This window comes from Triturus cristatus, chromosome 1_2 (assembly GCF_964204655.1).
Source record: "Triturus cristatus chromosome 1_2, aTriCri1.1, whole genome shotgun sequence".
Lineage (NCBI taxonomy): Eukaryota > Metazoa > Chordata > Amphibia > Caudata > Salamandridae > Triturus > Triturus cristatus.
The window spans coordinates 880,398,287-880,415,322 of NC_140580.1; the positions used below are offsets into that span (position 1 = coordinate 880,398,287).

The following is a 17,036-nucleotide window of genomic DNA, read 5'->3' on the forward strand; positions in this document are numbered from 1 at the left end:
AACATACACTCAGCCCCTAAAGTTCAATTTTGTTAATAAAAATAATGTTATAATAAACAAATATGAACACAGTTCGGTGTTCAGTGTGCATGCATGTAGAGCATGTGCATCCCACAGGTATAACTTTTTTTCTCCTTGCTAACTGTATCACGGCAACTCCTGCTGATAGTATGTTGATGCCGGCTTCTACAGGGTGGTTGTTTACTGTGACTATATAGGCATTGTGGAAGGGCCCCGTCACAATTCATTGCTGGGGGGTGCCCAAAGGTTTTGTTATGCCATTGTCACAGGGTGCCTAAAGGTGGAAAGATCTCGAAAATCGGGGAAATTTGAATTGTTTGCAGGACAAATGTGGTAAAATGCAGGGTGAGAGAGCTCTGATTTGCAAAAGATGCTAAGGACTATCGTAAGCGACTCCAAACAGCGTCTTTTCCTCTACCTCGAGGTCTAGGAAAAACTCAGCCTTACCCATTGCACCGAAATAGTAGAAACACCAAGAGGTGGGCTTTGAAGCTGAGAGTAGGGCAAGTCCCAGCTTTTATTGACTGGAAGTTGGGTGCTATCCAACAGGAAATGGGCAAAGCCATAATCTAGGTTCTGTAAATCTAGTATTTTATCTATTCAACACTTGATTGTACTCTGTACATATTTTATGATGGAGAGAAGGGCCATTTTAGTTGAAGTTTTTCGATCTCTTCAAATGCAGACATTAATTGAAGTAATGTTTTTGATGATGAATAATGAAAATATATTATGTCTTAAATTGTCTACATTTTCTTTAACAATTTTAGAAAAACTGTAGTTATAGGGTTTTTAAGGTTATAAGATAGCGGGTTTGCAATTTCCCTCACTAGGAGGTCATCTCAGTATCACCTATAGGTAAGGGTCGACTGTTTTGATTTTAAATATGATCATCTTGAAGGAATTCAATATTATGGTGAGTTATCTATCCAGAGTGTAAGCTTTTAAAGGGTAATTTTTATTGAAACAGTTGTTTGTAAAATGTTTTTGTGGCAATCGGAAAAATGTTTTATTTGTTCCTGCCACACATAGCAGGAAAAACAGGAGAAAGTGAGTGCTTCTAATTTTAAAAGATCAAACCTTTCACTAATTGGGGGGTGGGGTGGGTTGCACAAGTATTTGTTGCACTGCCTGCAAAAATTGATTTTGTGCTAGGGGCAACTTCTTGCTAAGCAAAAGGGACATTGTAGTTACCAGATGCATTATTACACCCTTTACTGCACATTGCGGAAGTGGCCTTAAACTGCCCTATGGATGTCTTGCACAAATACCTTCTATGGCACTTACTCCTTTGTGGAGATTGATCATCATTTGCTGTGCTTGGACTTGGACTCTTTACTCAGTGTACTCACTTTTAACATTATTAAGGGTGTACAACTTATATAATTAGTAGTGCTGTAGAAAAAAACTACTATAATAAAAAAGGATGAATTGATAAGATATATAGTGAATAAGCAGCCCACTATATCGATTTAGATGCACGGTGAACAACCATTACAACGCAACTTTTACAACGCACTGCCATTACAACGAAACTGTTACAACGCAAATTCTGTGACAACGCATGCCATTACAACGCAAGTCTTTACATCGACTTGCACTAGATGGCGTGCTAACATTAAAAATAGTGTAGTTTACTATCCAAACACCTTCCCTACTGCAACGTGGACTGGAGTTAGAATAGTAAATTACCCTTTTTTAATGTTAGCACGCCATCTACTGCAAGTCGATGTAAAGACTTGCATTGTAAAGACTTGCGTTGTCACAGCATTTGCGTTGTAAAAAATTTGTTGTAACAGCATGCGTTGTAAAAGCATGCGTTGTAACATCATACATCCAGATGCACTTCTATTTTCTGATTCACGCACATATTACACACGCTTAAGTATATGTTCTGTTACTACCTTTAGGTACACAGTCTCCTCTTGTGGTTTTGCTCTACTTTTGTTACAGAGAATTTATTAGTTGAACATTCAGCTATTTTTGCATTTGCAAAGTCAATCTTTGGCACTCATTAAGAGTGGCCTCTTAGGGCCTGATTTAGATCTGGGCGGAGGGAATACTCATTCACAAACGTGACGGGAATCTCGTCTGCCGTTGTACGATCCCTATAGCAGATAATGGGATCGTACTACTGGGGACAGGATATCCCTTACGTTTGAGATGGTGTATTCCCCTCTGCCCAGATCTAAATCAGGCCCTTAATTCTCATGGGCCGATGACAGCAGGTATCGGCTTCATCAGAATAATGAGATACATGCCGTTTTCTTGGATCAGTTTATTTTCGCATAGAACAGTTGAAATTTCATTGTCAATATTCTGGCGTTGAAATGAAGAAGTCCTGGGGGAATCCGGACCAGAATTATTGATTCCCTGGTAAGGCTTTGTTTGTAAGGTGACCCTCGGATCCAGATATTCCTGACCTCTGAAGTTACAGATACCCCCGGTATCAGTAACTCAGAAAATGGGGAACATATAGGTGATATTTTTGGGAATTTGTAATGAGGGCCTTGGAGGCGTGTTTAGTGACATTCAGTAGGAGCGCTTCTGGCAAGTGACTGCACAACAGCAAACTTTTACATTACCAGATGCATGCATACCTTTTATGAATGTGAATACTTTTGGAAAACTATTACTGTCATCATTTTGAAGTAGAAATCCTGGAATTCTAAGAGCATTCTACAAAAGTTGGAAATGTTCTCAAAACATAAAAATTGTACCACAACTACGAAATGGTTGACCTTTTGCTGCTCCTTTTGTTAATCAGGCGACCCCAGTGTGGTCCATTTTGTGTCAATGAGGCTCCTTTAAAATCAGCGTTACAGAGACTTGCCTAGTCTCCCATCCATTTCATGTCTCCCAGTGGCAAAAGAACATGATGGAGGTAAGATGGCTTTCCCAGTGTGAACGACTTGTATGGGATAAACGTGTAACAAGGCAAGTCAATATGTGGGGGCCTTTAAGGAAATACTTGTCATAAGAAAGTTCTCTTTGATTGAGTTTTCATTACTTATTGAATAAATTGGGTAACTCCACACTGAGTGAAGATGTATATTTTCTCATCAAGGAAATTTAAAATGGCGTGACGGGTGGTTATGAAATGAGTTTGATACTCCGGGTGGAGTTGTTAGTAATTGAAAATCCACCACCCTAACTCAGAAACAAGTGATATTTTGCGTGGAAGACCACAAACTTAAATCGAAAGGGATATTCATCTTTAAAAGTCCTCTCTTACACGCTCTCATATATACCTTTGGTATATACTAAGTTGTTTTGTAACCCCATTGTACCTTTTGAAAACTTATTGAATAGATTTGAGCAAAAAAGTGCTCTGTTCTGTGATCTTCAAGATCAGTGTTATGTGGGTTAAACTCATCCTTTCTTCATTTGATGGTGATAACACGGAGTAGGTTTAATAATATTAGATATCTTTTGCAGCCCTTGAAGCTGTAAGCCTGTGACTTTAAGCACTATTTCAGCACTCCCAAAACAAGTAAAGAAATATATATGATATGCACGTTTCCACATATGATTTGCATACACTCTCGATTTATAGAATTTACAAAAACCCAATCAGTACCTCTTGGAGATCTCCTGAAGTCGTAGGTTTCCACGTGTGATCTATATTCCCTACACTAGCTTTTGTTGATCATCTGCATTTGCAGAAATTCTGTACAAGTTCCCATATCGGAAATAGGCATTCCTAATTCCACTTTTTTTGTCACCTTGAAGTATTTCCAAGAAGGAGAAAAGCCTTCTTTTACTCCACATTAAAATATTCTGACATTTGGGTCTCTTTCCCAGTGTAATTGCACACTGCACATCTCTGAGGTCGTAAGTAAAGTGTGAAAATAGGACCAGAAAACAACATTAGGAATTTTTCTGCATGCCCAAAAAGATATGTTGTTCATTTGCATTAACATTACCCAAGCCCACATCGAGTGAAACACCTATTTTCTGAACCATTTACTACTATGTCAATGTTCACCAACATTTGTAGTCACAAAAAATTGAAAATCCACATTATGTGAATAAGTATTTCAGAACTGTTACCATGAGATTGGTGCGTAACACAGGCACCTGCCACCCTGAGGTGCATGGGGCCTCCAACCTTCCAGGGGGCCCCAACTCTTAAAGAGGGTCCTATTCAGACCAATGCCAATGAAGATCTGTGAGATATGGGTGTCTCGCGGTTCCCTCGTCATATTCTGCGGGGAAGGGGCAATCATTTTCCATTATGCACTGCCATAAAATACTTTTTTGCGGTCAGTTTTAACACTTGCGACTACAACGGGTTTTCTTGAATCATACCATATACTATATTTGTTCGGCACCCCTCATAAGTTCATTGCCTTGCAATTCCTGGATCCCTCTGACTCACTGCCCAAGCCTGCATTGCACCACAACGATCCTGTAGATCTCAATTAGGACTGTCAAAACATTCTTGACGGCAAAAAATATCATCATTTGGTTCAAAACCTTTTCATGAAGCATAAGGTAGAGGCGAAAGATCAGGAAGGGACCGTCCTGCATGCCGACGGCAATGGCCAATCCCCAAACTTCATTAATACAGCAGGAAGAGCCCTTGCAGCAGCCCTCTTTGGGCTCTGGGACAATGGCTGGGGACTCTGAATCCTCAAGTGACATGACAGACCTGTTCGGCGCCGATGCTGGGTGGGAGTTCGTCTGGGTAAGAATGAGTGTGTACTGCATCAAGGCCCAGCTGAATAGAACCAGCCCGGTGATTGTGATGTTCATGTTGGTCTCCACCTCAGGCTCTGTGAATACCTCTAGTATGTCAATGATGTCAGCCCCCATGCCGATGTAGACCAGGAGTAACTGAGAGAGCTGATCCCGCGTCATTTCCCCCTTCGGCATTAACCATCGCACGATCACCAGGATCAGTAGCATGATCTGCTCCAGGCCTTTCACTCCGTTGCTTAAACCAAGCCCTCCCTGTTTGACTGGATCCTGCAAAGAGATATTAGTGTTCAGTGTCAAATTGCAAAAAAGATATACTCAACAAATGAATTTTCTTCTTAATAAACCATCATTTCATATCCTCCACCGTGGATCCTCTCCTGTACCTGATAGTCCCTTCACCTTAGACAGGCAAAAAATGATGGATTGAATGCAGCCAGAGTAATCACCAGTGGCTGAGATTAATTCAAACATTCCAGCAATAAACTTTTGTTTTTCTTGGTTTAACCTAGGCAGGACCTGGCCAGAAATGGAATGCAAAGCAACAAGTACTTTGCAAATTTAGGGGGACCTCACTAAACTTTTAAGTTTGTTTCATATTAGTACATGTTAAATTCAGTATATCTCTCAGGAGAGTCACAACCTTGTTAAAACATGAATTTGTTATTCTGCACTCTCGCCATTGTGGCTCCTTCCAGTGGCGGCCTGTACTTTTACCAGATAAGGGGCCGAGTGGCCACACACGCACACATACACACATTCACACCCATGCAGTCACACATACACGCATACACACAAATCCTTTTACAACACTCACTCCCAAATATTCATGCATGCATGCATCAAACATTAAAGATGAAATAATACTTACCTGAGAGCTCTGCCTCAGAGACCCTAGGAAGGTTGGGATTGCTGCCTTCTCTCATTGGCTGACAATGAGGGAAGGCAGCAGTCCCAAGCCTCGAAGATCCTAAGAGGAATGGGATTGCTGCCTTCACTCATTGACTGACCTAAGGCCAGCCAGTGAGGGAAGGCAGCAGTCCCACACTTACCACAGAGTGGGATGGGTCGGTGAGACTGCTGGCCCCAACTCACTCTGTGATGAGGTGTCAGTGACACTGGCGTAACGAAACTCGAGGGGGCCTCCCTGCAAGGCACATGGAGGAGCCCCCTCCGGGCTCAATCAGGAGCTCTGCAGCCAGAGTGCTGTGCTGAGGGGGCATCCTGGAGCTAGGGGACCCCCCTTGCTCCGCACGGGCTGTGGGGGCCTGTGTTACGCCCCTGGTCAGTGATTGACACTTGTCCCTGAGCACGTCAGAGCCTAGAACTGAAGTTCCCAGGTCGGAGGCAATCAGTGACGCTTCCCCTCGTCAAGACGGGGAGGACCTGGAGGTGCTCGCCAGGCTGAAGATGCCACGCCCACAGAAGCTGTGACTTCTTCAGCCTGGCAATGTTCAGCTCAGGCAGCCAGAAGCCTGCGCATGTAGCGCATGTCTTTCTCCTTACTGCCTGACCTGAAAATAAAGAGTGTCTGTCAGGCTAACCTTTGCTCAGCCTGATAGACATTCTTTATTGTGGCAAAAAGGTGAGGAGGACGGGCTGTGGCAGTCTCTTTCCATTTCTTGTACATCTTTTTGCCTTTGGAGAAAATTAATGTAGGGGGGGATTCCACGAGAAGAGGTGAAGTATTTACTGTGTCATAATACAGTGGCCTTTAAAGAGGTGTATCTTCAACTCTTTTCTAAACTTAAGGAGGATAGGGATGATTTGATGTATATGAGCGTTTTTTAGGTTTAAATCTTTTTATTAACATTAATAGAACATCATCAACGGCATCCGCAGCTTCAGCCTACAACCCCTCGGGCCGGCAAGTTATCATACTTAAATATCAGCGCATCTTGAGCCCTTCCCGGGCTCTGTTGTCAAGTCAATTTGATACACAGCATGTCGCCTATAACCCCTCGGGCCGGCCGCGTCTGAATCTATAGGGAACCAGGGAGTCCCCTCTTTTGCGGTGGGTTAATGTTGGGGAACCTCCCCGCAGTTCCCTACTCCTTAAGGAGTATATCATATACAAGAGAGCCCACAGATGCATGCCTGACAGAGTATCATCCTTTGGCTGTAACGGCTCCGGTCGGGGTGGCAGGACCCATAATTAAGACCCGTCCCTTGGGACACCAATCCGTTCCAAACTTTATAATAAACCCCCAAACCATGACCATCCCCAACAACCCCCCCCCCCTCCTCCCCAACTCCCAAATCCCCTGTACCCCCTCCTCCCCCCTCCCTCGTCCAGTGCGACCTTCGATCGACCTCGCATGGTCCCGCGGTCCCCACCCATGCACCCCTGCCCAGGCGTGATAAAGGAGTCGAGTTTTCCTGCCTAGTAAGCCGCAAGAGTCTGAGGTATCTCGGACAGGTCAGTTCTCTAAATTCCGTGGCCAGGAGGGACTGGAATGGCTGCCAGATATCTGTAAACTGCTCTGCCTCCCCCGCCGCTGCTAACGACATCTTCTCCATTCCTAGCACATGCCATAGTCTGTGCAGCCATCCGATGACGGTGGGGAGTGTGGGTGATCGCCAATGTATAATAATGTTTTGAATGGCCGACCCTAGCGCTATTGCTATCTGCCTGCCTCTGCGAGATTGTAAGGGGTACGTCAGCGCGTTTGGAAGACCTAGTAGGATGTAGGCTGGGAAGCGCGGCAGCTCAATGTTGAAATGAGAGTCTACAGTGTCTAACACCTCCTTCCAGTAAGCGTCAAGAAGGGGGCATTCCCACAGTATATGGGTCAACGTTTTTACCCGCCCGCAACCCCTCCAGCAGGTGGCTTCTTTGCTACTGTCCTTCGCGTGTATGCTGTCCGGGGTATAGTACCAGTAAGTGGAGATTTTCGTGAGGGTTTCTGTCAGGCCCGTGTGGTATGCCGAGTGTCTTGCTCTGTACGCCACCTGTTCCCATTCTTTGTGGCTCAGGGGTCTGCCCAGTTCTCTTTCCCATCATTCCCTTCCCGGATGATAGAAGTGCGAAGAGGGCTGTTGGAGGAATTTATAGAGGTCACTTATGAGCTTGGTGTCAGACGTACGCGACAAGAGCCAGCGCTCGTAAGGGAGTAGTCGTCTATCAGCTGTCTCTCGCACCTGGGGGCTCAACGCCCAGTGGCGAACTTGCAAGTAGCGCATTCTCTCAGTTTCAGGAAGTGCATAGTCCTGTCGGAAGCTCGTGAAGGGAATGATCCCTTCCGTAGTGTACAAGTGGCACAAAGCCCTACATCCCGCCGTGCGCCAATGAGCGAACGCCCCTCCCTCCATTCCTGGGGTGAAGTCCGGATTATCCACCAGAGGCGTCAACGGGGAGGGAAATGTGGTCAGCCCTTGTGTGAGATTTGTGGCGTCCCAAACCCGTAGAGGTACTCTAGTGATAAAGGAGGCATAGAGATTAGCGGGGCGGTGTGCCCTGCGCAGAAACGGCACTTCCTGTAACGGTCTGCCCGCTACTGCCTGATCTTGAAAAAGCCAGTGCTTGTCTGATTCCCATCTGCTCCATTCTACCAGGTAGCGCAACTGCGCCGCCTGAAAATACTTTCGGAGATCTGGAATGCCGAGGCCTCCCGCCTCCGGCGCTAGCAGTGAGAGTGCCCTCCTCATTCTGGGTTTCTTACCCTGCCAGATAAAACGCCCCAGGTCGGACTGCGTCCGTCGGATCCACCCAACCGGAGGCTGCAGCGGAAGCGCCCGAAACAGATAGAGCACCTGAGGCAAGATGGTCATTTTCACGGCCGCCACTCTGCCCAACAATGAGAGAGTATTGCGGTCCCACCGAGCCATTTCCTCCCGTAGCTTCCTTCCCAAAGTGGTGTAATTAGCTGCCATCATAGCGGGCAGGGTGGGGGCCAGCTGGATTCCCAGATAGGGCACTGGGCCCTTTGACCAGACTATCGGGACTTGACGCTGCAAGAGGGTTCTGGTCGCCAGCGCGAGTGAGAGATCCAGGGCAACTGACTTCCCCATATTCATCTTAAATCCTGCCACCGCCGCGAAGGTAGTCAATTCCTCAATACAGGCCGGCAGGGCTGTAAGTGGATCCTCCAAAGAGAAGATCACGTCATCAGCATATAAGCTAACTGCATGATAAAAACCGCCCATTTTCACTCCCTTTACCGCCGGGTTATTCCTTATTCGCTGTGCGAATGGCTCCATATACAAGGCGAAGAGTAAAGGCGACAACGGGCATCCCTGTCGCGTGCCTCTTTCAATTTTAAAACTCCCGGAGCTACATCGATTTACCCTCACCACCGCGGTCGGGGATCTGTAACAATTGAATATCATGTTGCGGAATTTGTCCCTCAGCCCTACCTTCTCCAGCACCCGCTCTAGGTACGGCCAGTGCACTCGGTCAAACGCTTTTTCGGCATCCACCGCCATCAACATTCTCTCACCCCGGATCCGTGACGCTTTCTCTATAATATGTGTAATCCGTTTGGTGTTGTCCACCGTTTGCCTCCCCGGAACGAAGCCTGCCTGATCCGGGTCTATAAGCCCCGGCAAGAGGGGGGCCAAGCGAGCTGCCAGAATCCCCGTGTAGAGTTTGAGGTCGACATTCAAGAGGGATATCGGCCTGTAAGAGCCGCATTGCGATCTGTCCTTCCCCGGTTTAGGGATGACCGTAAGTGACGCCCGCAACAGGTCCGGCGGCATGGCCCCCGGCTCCGCAAAGGTGTTAAAGAGGCGCGTGAGTATCGGTGCGAGTGTTGCGCAAAACGTTTTATAGAAGAGGGACGTGTAGCCATCTGGTCCCGGGGATTTCCCGTACTTTAGATTGGCAATGGCGGAGATAACCTCCTCTACCCGTATTTCCCTGTCCAGACTCTCTGCCTGCAGAGGTGTCAGTGATGGCAGAGAGACCGAGTGTAGGTACCTGTGCATTGCGGGCGCATCGGGGGGGTCCCCGGCGTACAGATCGGCGTAGTACTTGCGGAAGACGTCCGCGATGCGGGCGTCCTCCGTAACTGTCGACCCTGTGGTGTCGGTAAGTATCTTCACCCGGTGTTTCTGTCTCGCTACTCTGAGCCTACTCACCAACAGTCGGCCGCACCTGTCTACCCTGTGTAATAGGCGTGCTTGAGACGGAGCGCTGCGTATTCTGCGCGATCCATATCCAGAGCCACCAGGGTCTTTCTCGCCCCCTGGAGTTGCCGCCAAATCCGGGGGGCCCCCGTCCGGCGATGCATGTGCTCTAGTTCACGGACCTTCTGTGTGAGTTCCTCTCTTTTATTCCGTCTTTGCGCGTTATCCGCAGCTGAGATCGCGATGAATTCCCCTCGTAGTACCGCTTTCAAAGCAGCCCACTGAGTCGCCTTGGAGGTCTCCGGGGTCTCGTTGTGGGATTGATATTCCTGAATCGCGGCCGTCACCTGCTTGATAACGACCCCTCTGTGTAGTAAGGTGTCCCGCAGCTGCCACACCCGGGGGGCATGGGAAACCGGCAGCAATGAAAAGGTAGCCGTCACCGGGGCGTGGTCCGACATGGAGATCACCCCTATTTCCGCCGTTGTAGCGAAGTCACAGACAGGCCCGGTGACCAGAAAGTGGTCTAGCCGTGCATACGTTTTATGTGCGTGTGAGTAATAAGAATAGTCCCATTCTGCAGGGTGCAGGCGATGCCAAAGGTCTAGCAAGTCCATGTCCGCCAGCTGAGCCCTGCACCCCGCCGAGAACTCCCCCGCCTGCAGTGAACGTTGGGCGGATCTATCAAGTGCCGAATCAAAGACCAAATTGAAGTCACCCCCTAAGATGATGTGCCTGTCTGGGGTAGCCGTGACTTCCCCTAATGCCAAGCTAAGAAAACGTTCTTGCCCTTCATTCGGACTGTATAAGGACCCAATCGTAAAGGAGAGACCTGCCACCCGGAATCTATAGACCAAGAGTCTACCTTTCTGTTCCGCTTGTTTGTGGAAAACTTCTCCCCAAAAGCGCCGAGCTACCAGTATCGCCACCCCTGCTGTTTTAGTGTTACATGAGGAAAAGAACTGTGTAGGAAATTTGGAAGAGCGCAGCCTAGAACAGTCTCGGTGTAGGAGGTGCGTTTCCTGGAGGAGACAAATATCCGCCTGAGTGCTTTCTAATAAGGACAGTACCGCACGCCTTTTAGTCGGGTTGTTGAGGCCCCGCACATTAAGCGTAACTATTTTAAGGGTTGTGGGCGTCATGTGGAAAGATGGGGGTGCCCGCGCAGATCCCCCAAGGACCCGTATACTATATCATTGGTGTCACAATCTTGGCCATAATGTCTGTCACGCACTGGACGATTCACCCCTCCCCCCAGGCCCCCTTTCTCCCGTCCCCCTCACTCCTAGATCTCCCTCCCTCCCTGTCCCCTCCCAACCCCAACAGAACCCCCCCCCCCACCACCCACCAGCCTACCCCTCGGCAACGAGCCATCAGCACTGAGTCCCTTCCCTCCTGTACATCTTCCCCCAGCCCCAACTCCCGGGTCCTCATTGTCCAAGTCCGGTCCCCAAGGGAACAAGTCTTTGGTAAAGCCCTCCAGTGGACGTTCAGCCACCTTTTCTCCCCCCGCCAGCCCCCTCCCCTCCCAGCCCCCAAACCTGCAAGTCGAAGTTGTCTGTTGTGATCTCCCCCCGGAGCGTTCCTACGCTGTCAGCGCACTGTCGCTGGAGCCGGTGTTCTCGGCCACCTCCGATACCGCGTTGGCCATACTAGCCCTGATGGTGGGTGAGTCCGGCCGCGCCGGCCGATCCCGGGAACGCCGCCCGGCCACCCGTCGCCATCCGTCCCCTCCAGAGCGCCCCCGGCGCTGCGAGGCTGTGTCGTCCTCCATAGCTGTAAGGCCCAGGACCCTGCACGTTTCCTGCAGGGAGCGTAGTTGGTGCAAGATTCCATTCCACCGGAAGATAAGTCTAAAGGGGTGGCCCCAGGCATAGGGTGTTCCGTGTTCTCTCAGGAAGTCTGTGGCTATTTTGAATGCTTTTCATTTCTGGAGCGTTATAGCTGACAAGTCCTGGTATAATGCCACCGGATGTCCCCAGAGAGTCAGGGGCTGCCGCTTCCGTGCTTCCGCCATGATACGCTCTTTAAGTGGGTAGTCCGGGAGGTAGGCCAGAATGTCCGGGGGTGGCATCGATGCCCTCCGTTGCGCCCCCACTCGATGCGCCCTGTCTATTCGGATGGGAAACTCCCCCGGCTCCCCCAGGACCTCCCGAAACAAGTCTCTCAGGTAGCCTGCTACGTCCGTTCCCTCCTCTGCAGATGGGACTCCGCGAACCCGTACGTTGTTTCGCCGAGACCTGTTTTCTAGGTCTTCGGCATGTGCCTGGAGATCAATCTGTTGGTCCCTGAGTCGCAACACCTCCTGTTGTAGCTGTTCGAATTCCTCATCTCTCCTTTGGCCTGCATCTTCCACCGTGGCTACCCGTTCACCCAGGCCGTCCACCTCCCGACGCATCTCCCGCACCTCACTGGCCACTTCTTTCTTCAGGGCTTGGAAATCCTCCCTGAGGGATCCGAAGAGGGACTCCATAAAGGACCTGGTGAGCGGAGGCTCCCCACCGTCGGAGTCCGGAGCGCTGCCAGAGGTGTGGGGCGACTGCTGCCCCCTATCCACTCTTTGCGGGTGCCGGCCCAGGAGTTCGGGGAGAGTGCGCTCCCCCTTCCTCCCTCCTTTACTGCCCGCCATGTTCGCGGGGCTGGGATGCGAATCGGGTCTTCTGTGCTGCAGGTCCTCCGCTGGGTCCACCGTCTAGGCTCTGCGTCCCCGCGCTCCTCCAGCCGTGCCACTTCGTTCCTGTCCTCGTGGCCTTCTCCTCTGTCTTCCAGTAGCGCCGCGTCTGAGGCCACGTCACCCGTCCGCCGGAGGCTCTTGCGCTGGGAGCCAGAAGGTGACCAGCGCCCACCAGGCCACCCCCTCTCAAGCCGTCGCTCGGTAGATCCTGGCTGTGGCCGGGGCCGTGCTCCCTGCTCAGTCCACCCCCGTTGTGCCTCGAGTCCGCCCCGGCTCTCTTTCTGGCCCCGACTCCGTGCTCACTCCTGTCGCTATGCCGCCTCCACTACTCCAGGTCCCCCCGTCTGTAGGCAGTGGGTCCCCCAGTCAATCCTCTTCAGTCCCGGCCGTACCCCCGCACCGCCCGTCCAGTACTGGTGGGGGGGGGGCGGGGGGGGAAGGGAGCCGGCCCGACCGCTACATCATCTGGGTGCCAACCGACCACTCTAGCTCGTCTCGTGTGGGTCCGCAGTGGCACCCTCCGTTCCCGGTGCTCTGTGGCGCAGCTCTTCTCCGGCCGTCTCCAGTGCGGATGGGCTCCTTTCCGGCGTCGCCGTTCTCCCACGGCGGCTGCTCGCCCTGGGCACGGGCGCCGCCGGTGATCCCAATCGTCCTCTGTCTCCCGGGGGGGGGGTTGGGGGGGGGGTGGCCCTCCGAAGCTCCGTGAGGGGGCCGAGCAGCGCGGCCCGGGAGTCGGTCACCGCTGCGGTGCGCAGCCCTGAGTTCCCCCACTTGCTCCAGGACGCTGCACTGATCCAGGGGCCTCGTGCTCGGGTCACAGCGCCACGTGCAATATCCTCCCGGAGCTAGCCTGAAGCAGGGCGTGTGCTCTCCGGAACCGGGTCACCCCTCTGCTTGCCGCTGATGATGCGGTCACCCCGCCAGGTCCATCGCCGTCCCCTGCAGTCGAGTTCCGGCCTTACCACCGCTGGGCAGAGGGCCGCCTCGTTGGGCCCGGGCACTCGCGTAGTCACGCGTCCGTGCGCGCCCTCTCTAGGTTCGGCCTGGTGCTCCGCCCCCCTCCGGCGTTGCCCTCCCGATGATCCGGAGGGCGCCGCCGGTGCGTTTGAAGCGCTCCGAGCCACCGAGCAGCCTCGTGCAGTGCTCCGCTGTCACTTCTCCTGCAGCACAGGGGGAGAATCTGCGCTAGAGCCCGGTCCGGGGGCTCAGAGGATCGGGAGCGGGTCGAGGAGACGTCCGCTCACCTCGCCATCTTGGCCGCGCCCATATGAGCGTTTTTTGTGTGAGTTTCCGATCTCCTTAATCGACTGTGCTTATTATCATATGCACACATTTATGTTTTTTATGTAAAGCACTCTAATGCCCTTTTGGCCTCTTGGCACTATATAAAATTTTATAAATAAATGTCTTTCATATGCTGTTTTTGTGTGCCACTCACCACATGTTTTCATTTCAGTCATTTTCAGCATTACTTTATTGAGCCCATCTGTAATGTTCTTTTCCTTGTCATTTCTTTGTTAGAGGGCTTCATGCATTTTGGGTTGTGGTTTCTTCAGCTCTCTTTCTTGGGATTTTAGAAAAATATATAATTTTCTGTAGAGTAATTCACTACCTGCCCGGATACCAGAAAGGGTTTCAGGGTCACTTTTTCCCACCGTATTTTCACAAGCAGCATTCTGCTCTTGTTTTAATCTGCCCTACCTAACTGGGACCGTATTACTGACAGGATGCATTGTCCTTGTTTGAGCCACTGTACACATTTAAACAGATTTGTAATTTTGCAAACATTGTAAACTGTGTCCTGGATAGTCTTTTCACATGGTCCTATGATGCCATCTCAGGGTTCCAATGACATTTATGAACACTTTGCGTGGGGGCCTCAGTGTTAATTTGTCACCACAACCTCTTGATGTTCTTTTTTTGTCACTCGCATCACCATCTTAGTCATGAGCTCTATAACTAAACTTACAACAAATTAGCAAAGATGTGGCAAAAGCAATAAATACAACCACAAGTTATATGAGATAAAATACCCCTTACCATCTGTAATAAAGATACTGCAAGTTACAGAGCAGTTCTTTGGCTAGACTTATCTTTATACTTGTTTTAACAGAGTGTTTAGTATTTTCTTTTATTTAAAAAAATGCTGCAGATTTGAAACAGATGTACAGATGCAGCCCTCTAGTTTAAATCTCATTGAAGATCAGTAAATTTGTAACACCAAATGCATGGAATGATTACCCTGGGAGCACAAGATTAACCTCAATCACCAACAATAATCAATAACCTTTGGTTCCTATGCTACTTGTCATAAAAAGCTTTAACGCTACGTCAGGGGTAGTATGCTCTATCTAATCCCAATCACAACACAATACAGTACACTCTTTATGGGTAAATTTAAAAAAAGATATATTTATTGAAGTTTCCTGTCCTGTCCCTCTCTGCTTTTGCAAGGAACCTATATCGCAAGAGTGCTCTATTGCTGTATGCACGTTTGCAGGTGTGACAGAGGGAGTGCAGGTGAAGTGGTGATCATGGTGGCTTCCCTGCTACAGGAGGGACTTTAGCATTCTTGATCTTATTTCAGAATTATACATTTCATTTCAGCCAAGAGTAATGCAATAATATTGGTTTATTCCAAATCTAGTGTATTACTGAAATAGTAAAAACAGCTTTGATTACAAAGCGCTCTGTACGTCAAGTTTTGACCTCTATAACTGATGTAAATAAATATGTTCGTATCACCCAATTTAATAATACTCAGACTGAGTTGGCTTTCTGGGTTTGTATGTATGTGTGGGCGAAAATTAAACCCCTTCGTTTTTTCTGAAGTTTACAAATATTACCCTTGCCTACTCATGTGAAGTTTTTTTGTAAGTTTCAGAAAACCTCGCTTGCAACTAATTTTCTTCCAAAAGCTTAATTTTGAGAAATAATTGTTCCAATAATGGTGAGTTTTTGATGAGATTTTGCTTACAATGTATACTTTTGTTAAACGTTTCTCTCTCAATTTAAACTTTGCAATGGTTGCCAAACCAACTTTACAAAGTTTGTGGAGGAAATACTTTACTATTTTTCTCACGGGGATGGACTGGCCATTTTTCTCTTAGGGCATTTCCCTAGGTATGAAGCAATTGGAGTCTGTTTTTTAAAGCAATAGTAATGGGACAATATTTGGGGTGGATGCTGCCATTAATGTTATATCAATAAAGTCATAGGGATTGTGAAAAATCTAAGCTTCACACAAAGAACAAGTATAGCAAACGAGCCATGCCAATTCAGTAGGATAGTGAAAACGGTGTGGTATGTAGCCACTGGTGCATTTTGGAGCACACTGTTGCAAATATATTACTAAAGCATGTTGTTGTCACTTACAGACAGCACATTTTCCATTGAATTGGAAGATTACATTTGCACTGATTTAATTTTACTGATTTAACTACATAACACACAAGCGATCATGTATGGAAATCAGGTTTTCAGCAAATATTTATGATTTGCATTATACCGAGTAAAGTGTCTTGGTTGGTTTTGATACTATTAAAATCTTTGTTTCCATCACTCCTAAGATTGCCAAAAAGTGTGCTTCATTTGTGGTTTCCTAACTGCTGATTTGTTTTGTAATAGTTGTACAGTTGCAAATAGGCTGACATCATATAGTCTTTCCTTTCACACTCCCTGTACTGCAGCAAGATTGCCAGCTAGTTCACTTTACAAAATCTTCTAATTTTGCAGTCAGAGAAAGAAAAGTCAACACCAATCTACATGTTAAAAGAATAAGCAGCAATGTGACAGAACACACAGCCTGACATTGGACCTCTGTCTTTGAACTAATAGCAAATGTGACAAGATAAAAACAAATTTGAAAGGCATCTTTATTGCTCGTTCCCTTCTGAGCTCCAGCATGTTTATTTTGGGGGCGCTGCAGCATCCCTCTCCACACCTACCTCCAATGCCTATGTTTGAAAGGCTCACATCCGACTTTGTTACTCTCTCTGCAGCACCCTGAGATGTACTGAAAGGGAGGAGAGAAAAAGAGATAGAGGTGAGGGAGAGAGAGAGAGAGAGAGAGAGAGAGAGAGGGAGTGAAAGAAAAGTGAGAATTAGTATAGAGTGAGATCAGAGCAGGTGGAACAAGAATGAGGGTAGAATGGATGTGAGGCGAGAGATAGAGAGAGCGAGGAAGGGTGAAAATATTTTTTCCAGGGTTGCTATTGAATCCCAGGCCACCCTGTGGATATGTTTGAAATCGTGACCTGCATATCACTGGGTACCTCCTTACAAATACCCCGGTTTGGGAGCCAGTAATATGCCCAGCCTCTGGAATTACCTATAACGTGTCATATGTCCCATGCAGGTCCATTGCTGTTTTCTCTATGTTAGCATGGGCACACTGCAGTTTTCACTTACTACACACACGTATTTTGCTTTGCGAAACTCTGTACTTTCACACAGAACTTACTGTTATTTTCGTGTTCTGTATTTTCATGGGATTTAGTCTGAACACCTTAACAAGGTCAAACAACAATGCCCCTTGATATTCTATTTTGGTCAGGCTCTGGCACCTAGACAA

The 17,036-nt window shown here is 48.5% G+C and overlaps 1 protein-coding gene across 1 annotated transcript in view; it reads right to left on the bottom strand.

The window, feature by feature from the left end:
• Positions 1-4,274: 4,274 nt before the first annotated feature.
• Positions 4,275-17,036, bottom strand: part of LOC146868205 (transmembrane protein 26-like) — a 118,899-nt gene continuing 106,137 nt past the window's right edge. The window contains exon 4 of the mRNA XM_085615248.1: positions 4,275-4,992. Coding sequence (XP_085471374.1) covers positions 4,399-4,992 — 594 coding nt within the window. The 3' untranslated portion in view covers positions 4,275-4,398. The remainder of the gene's footprint in view (positions 4,993-17,036) is intronic.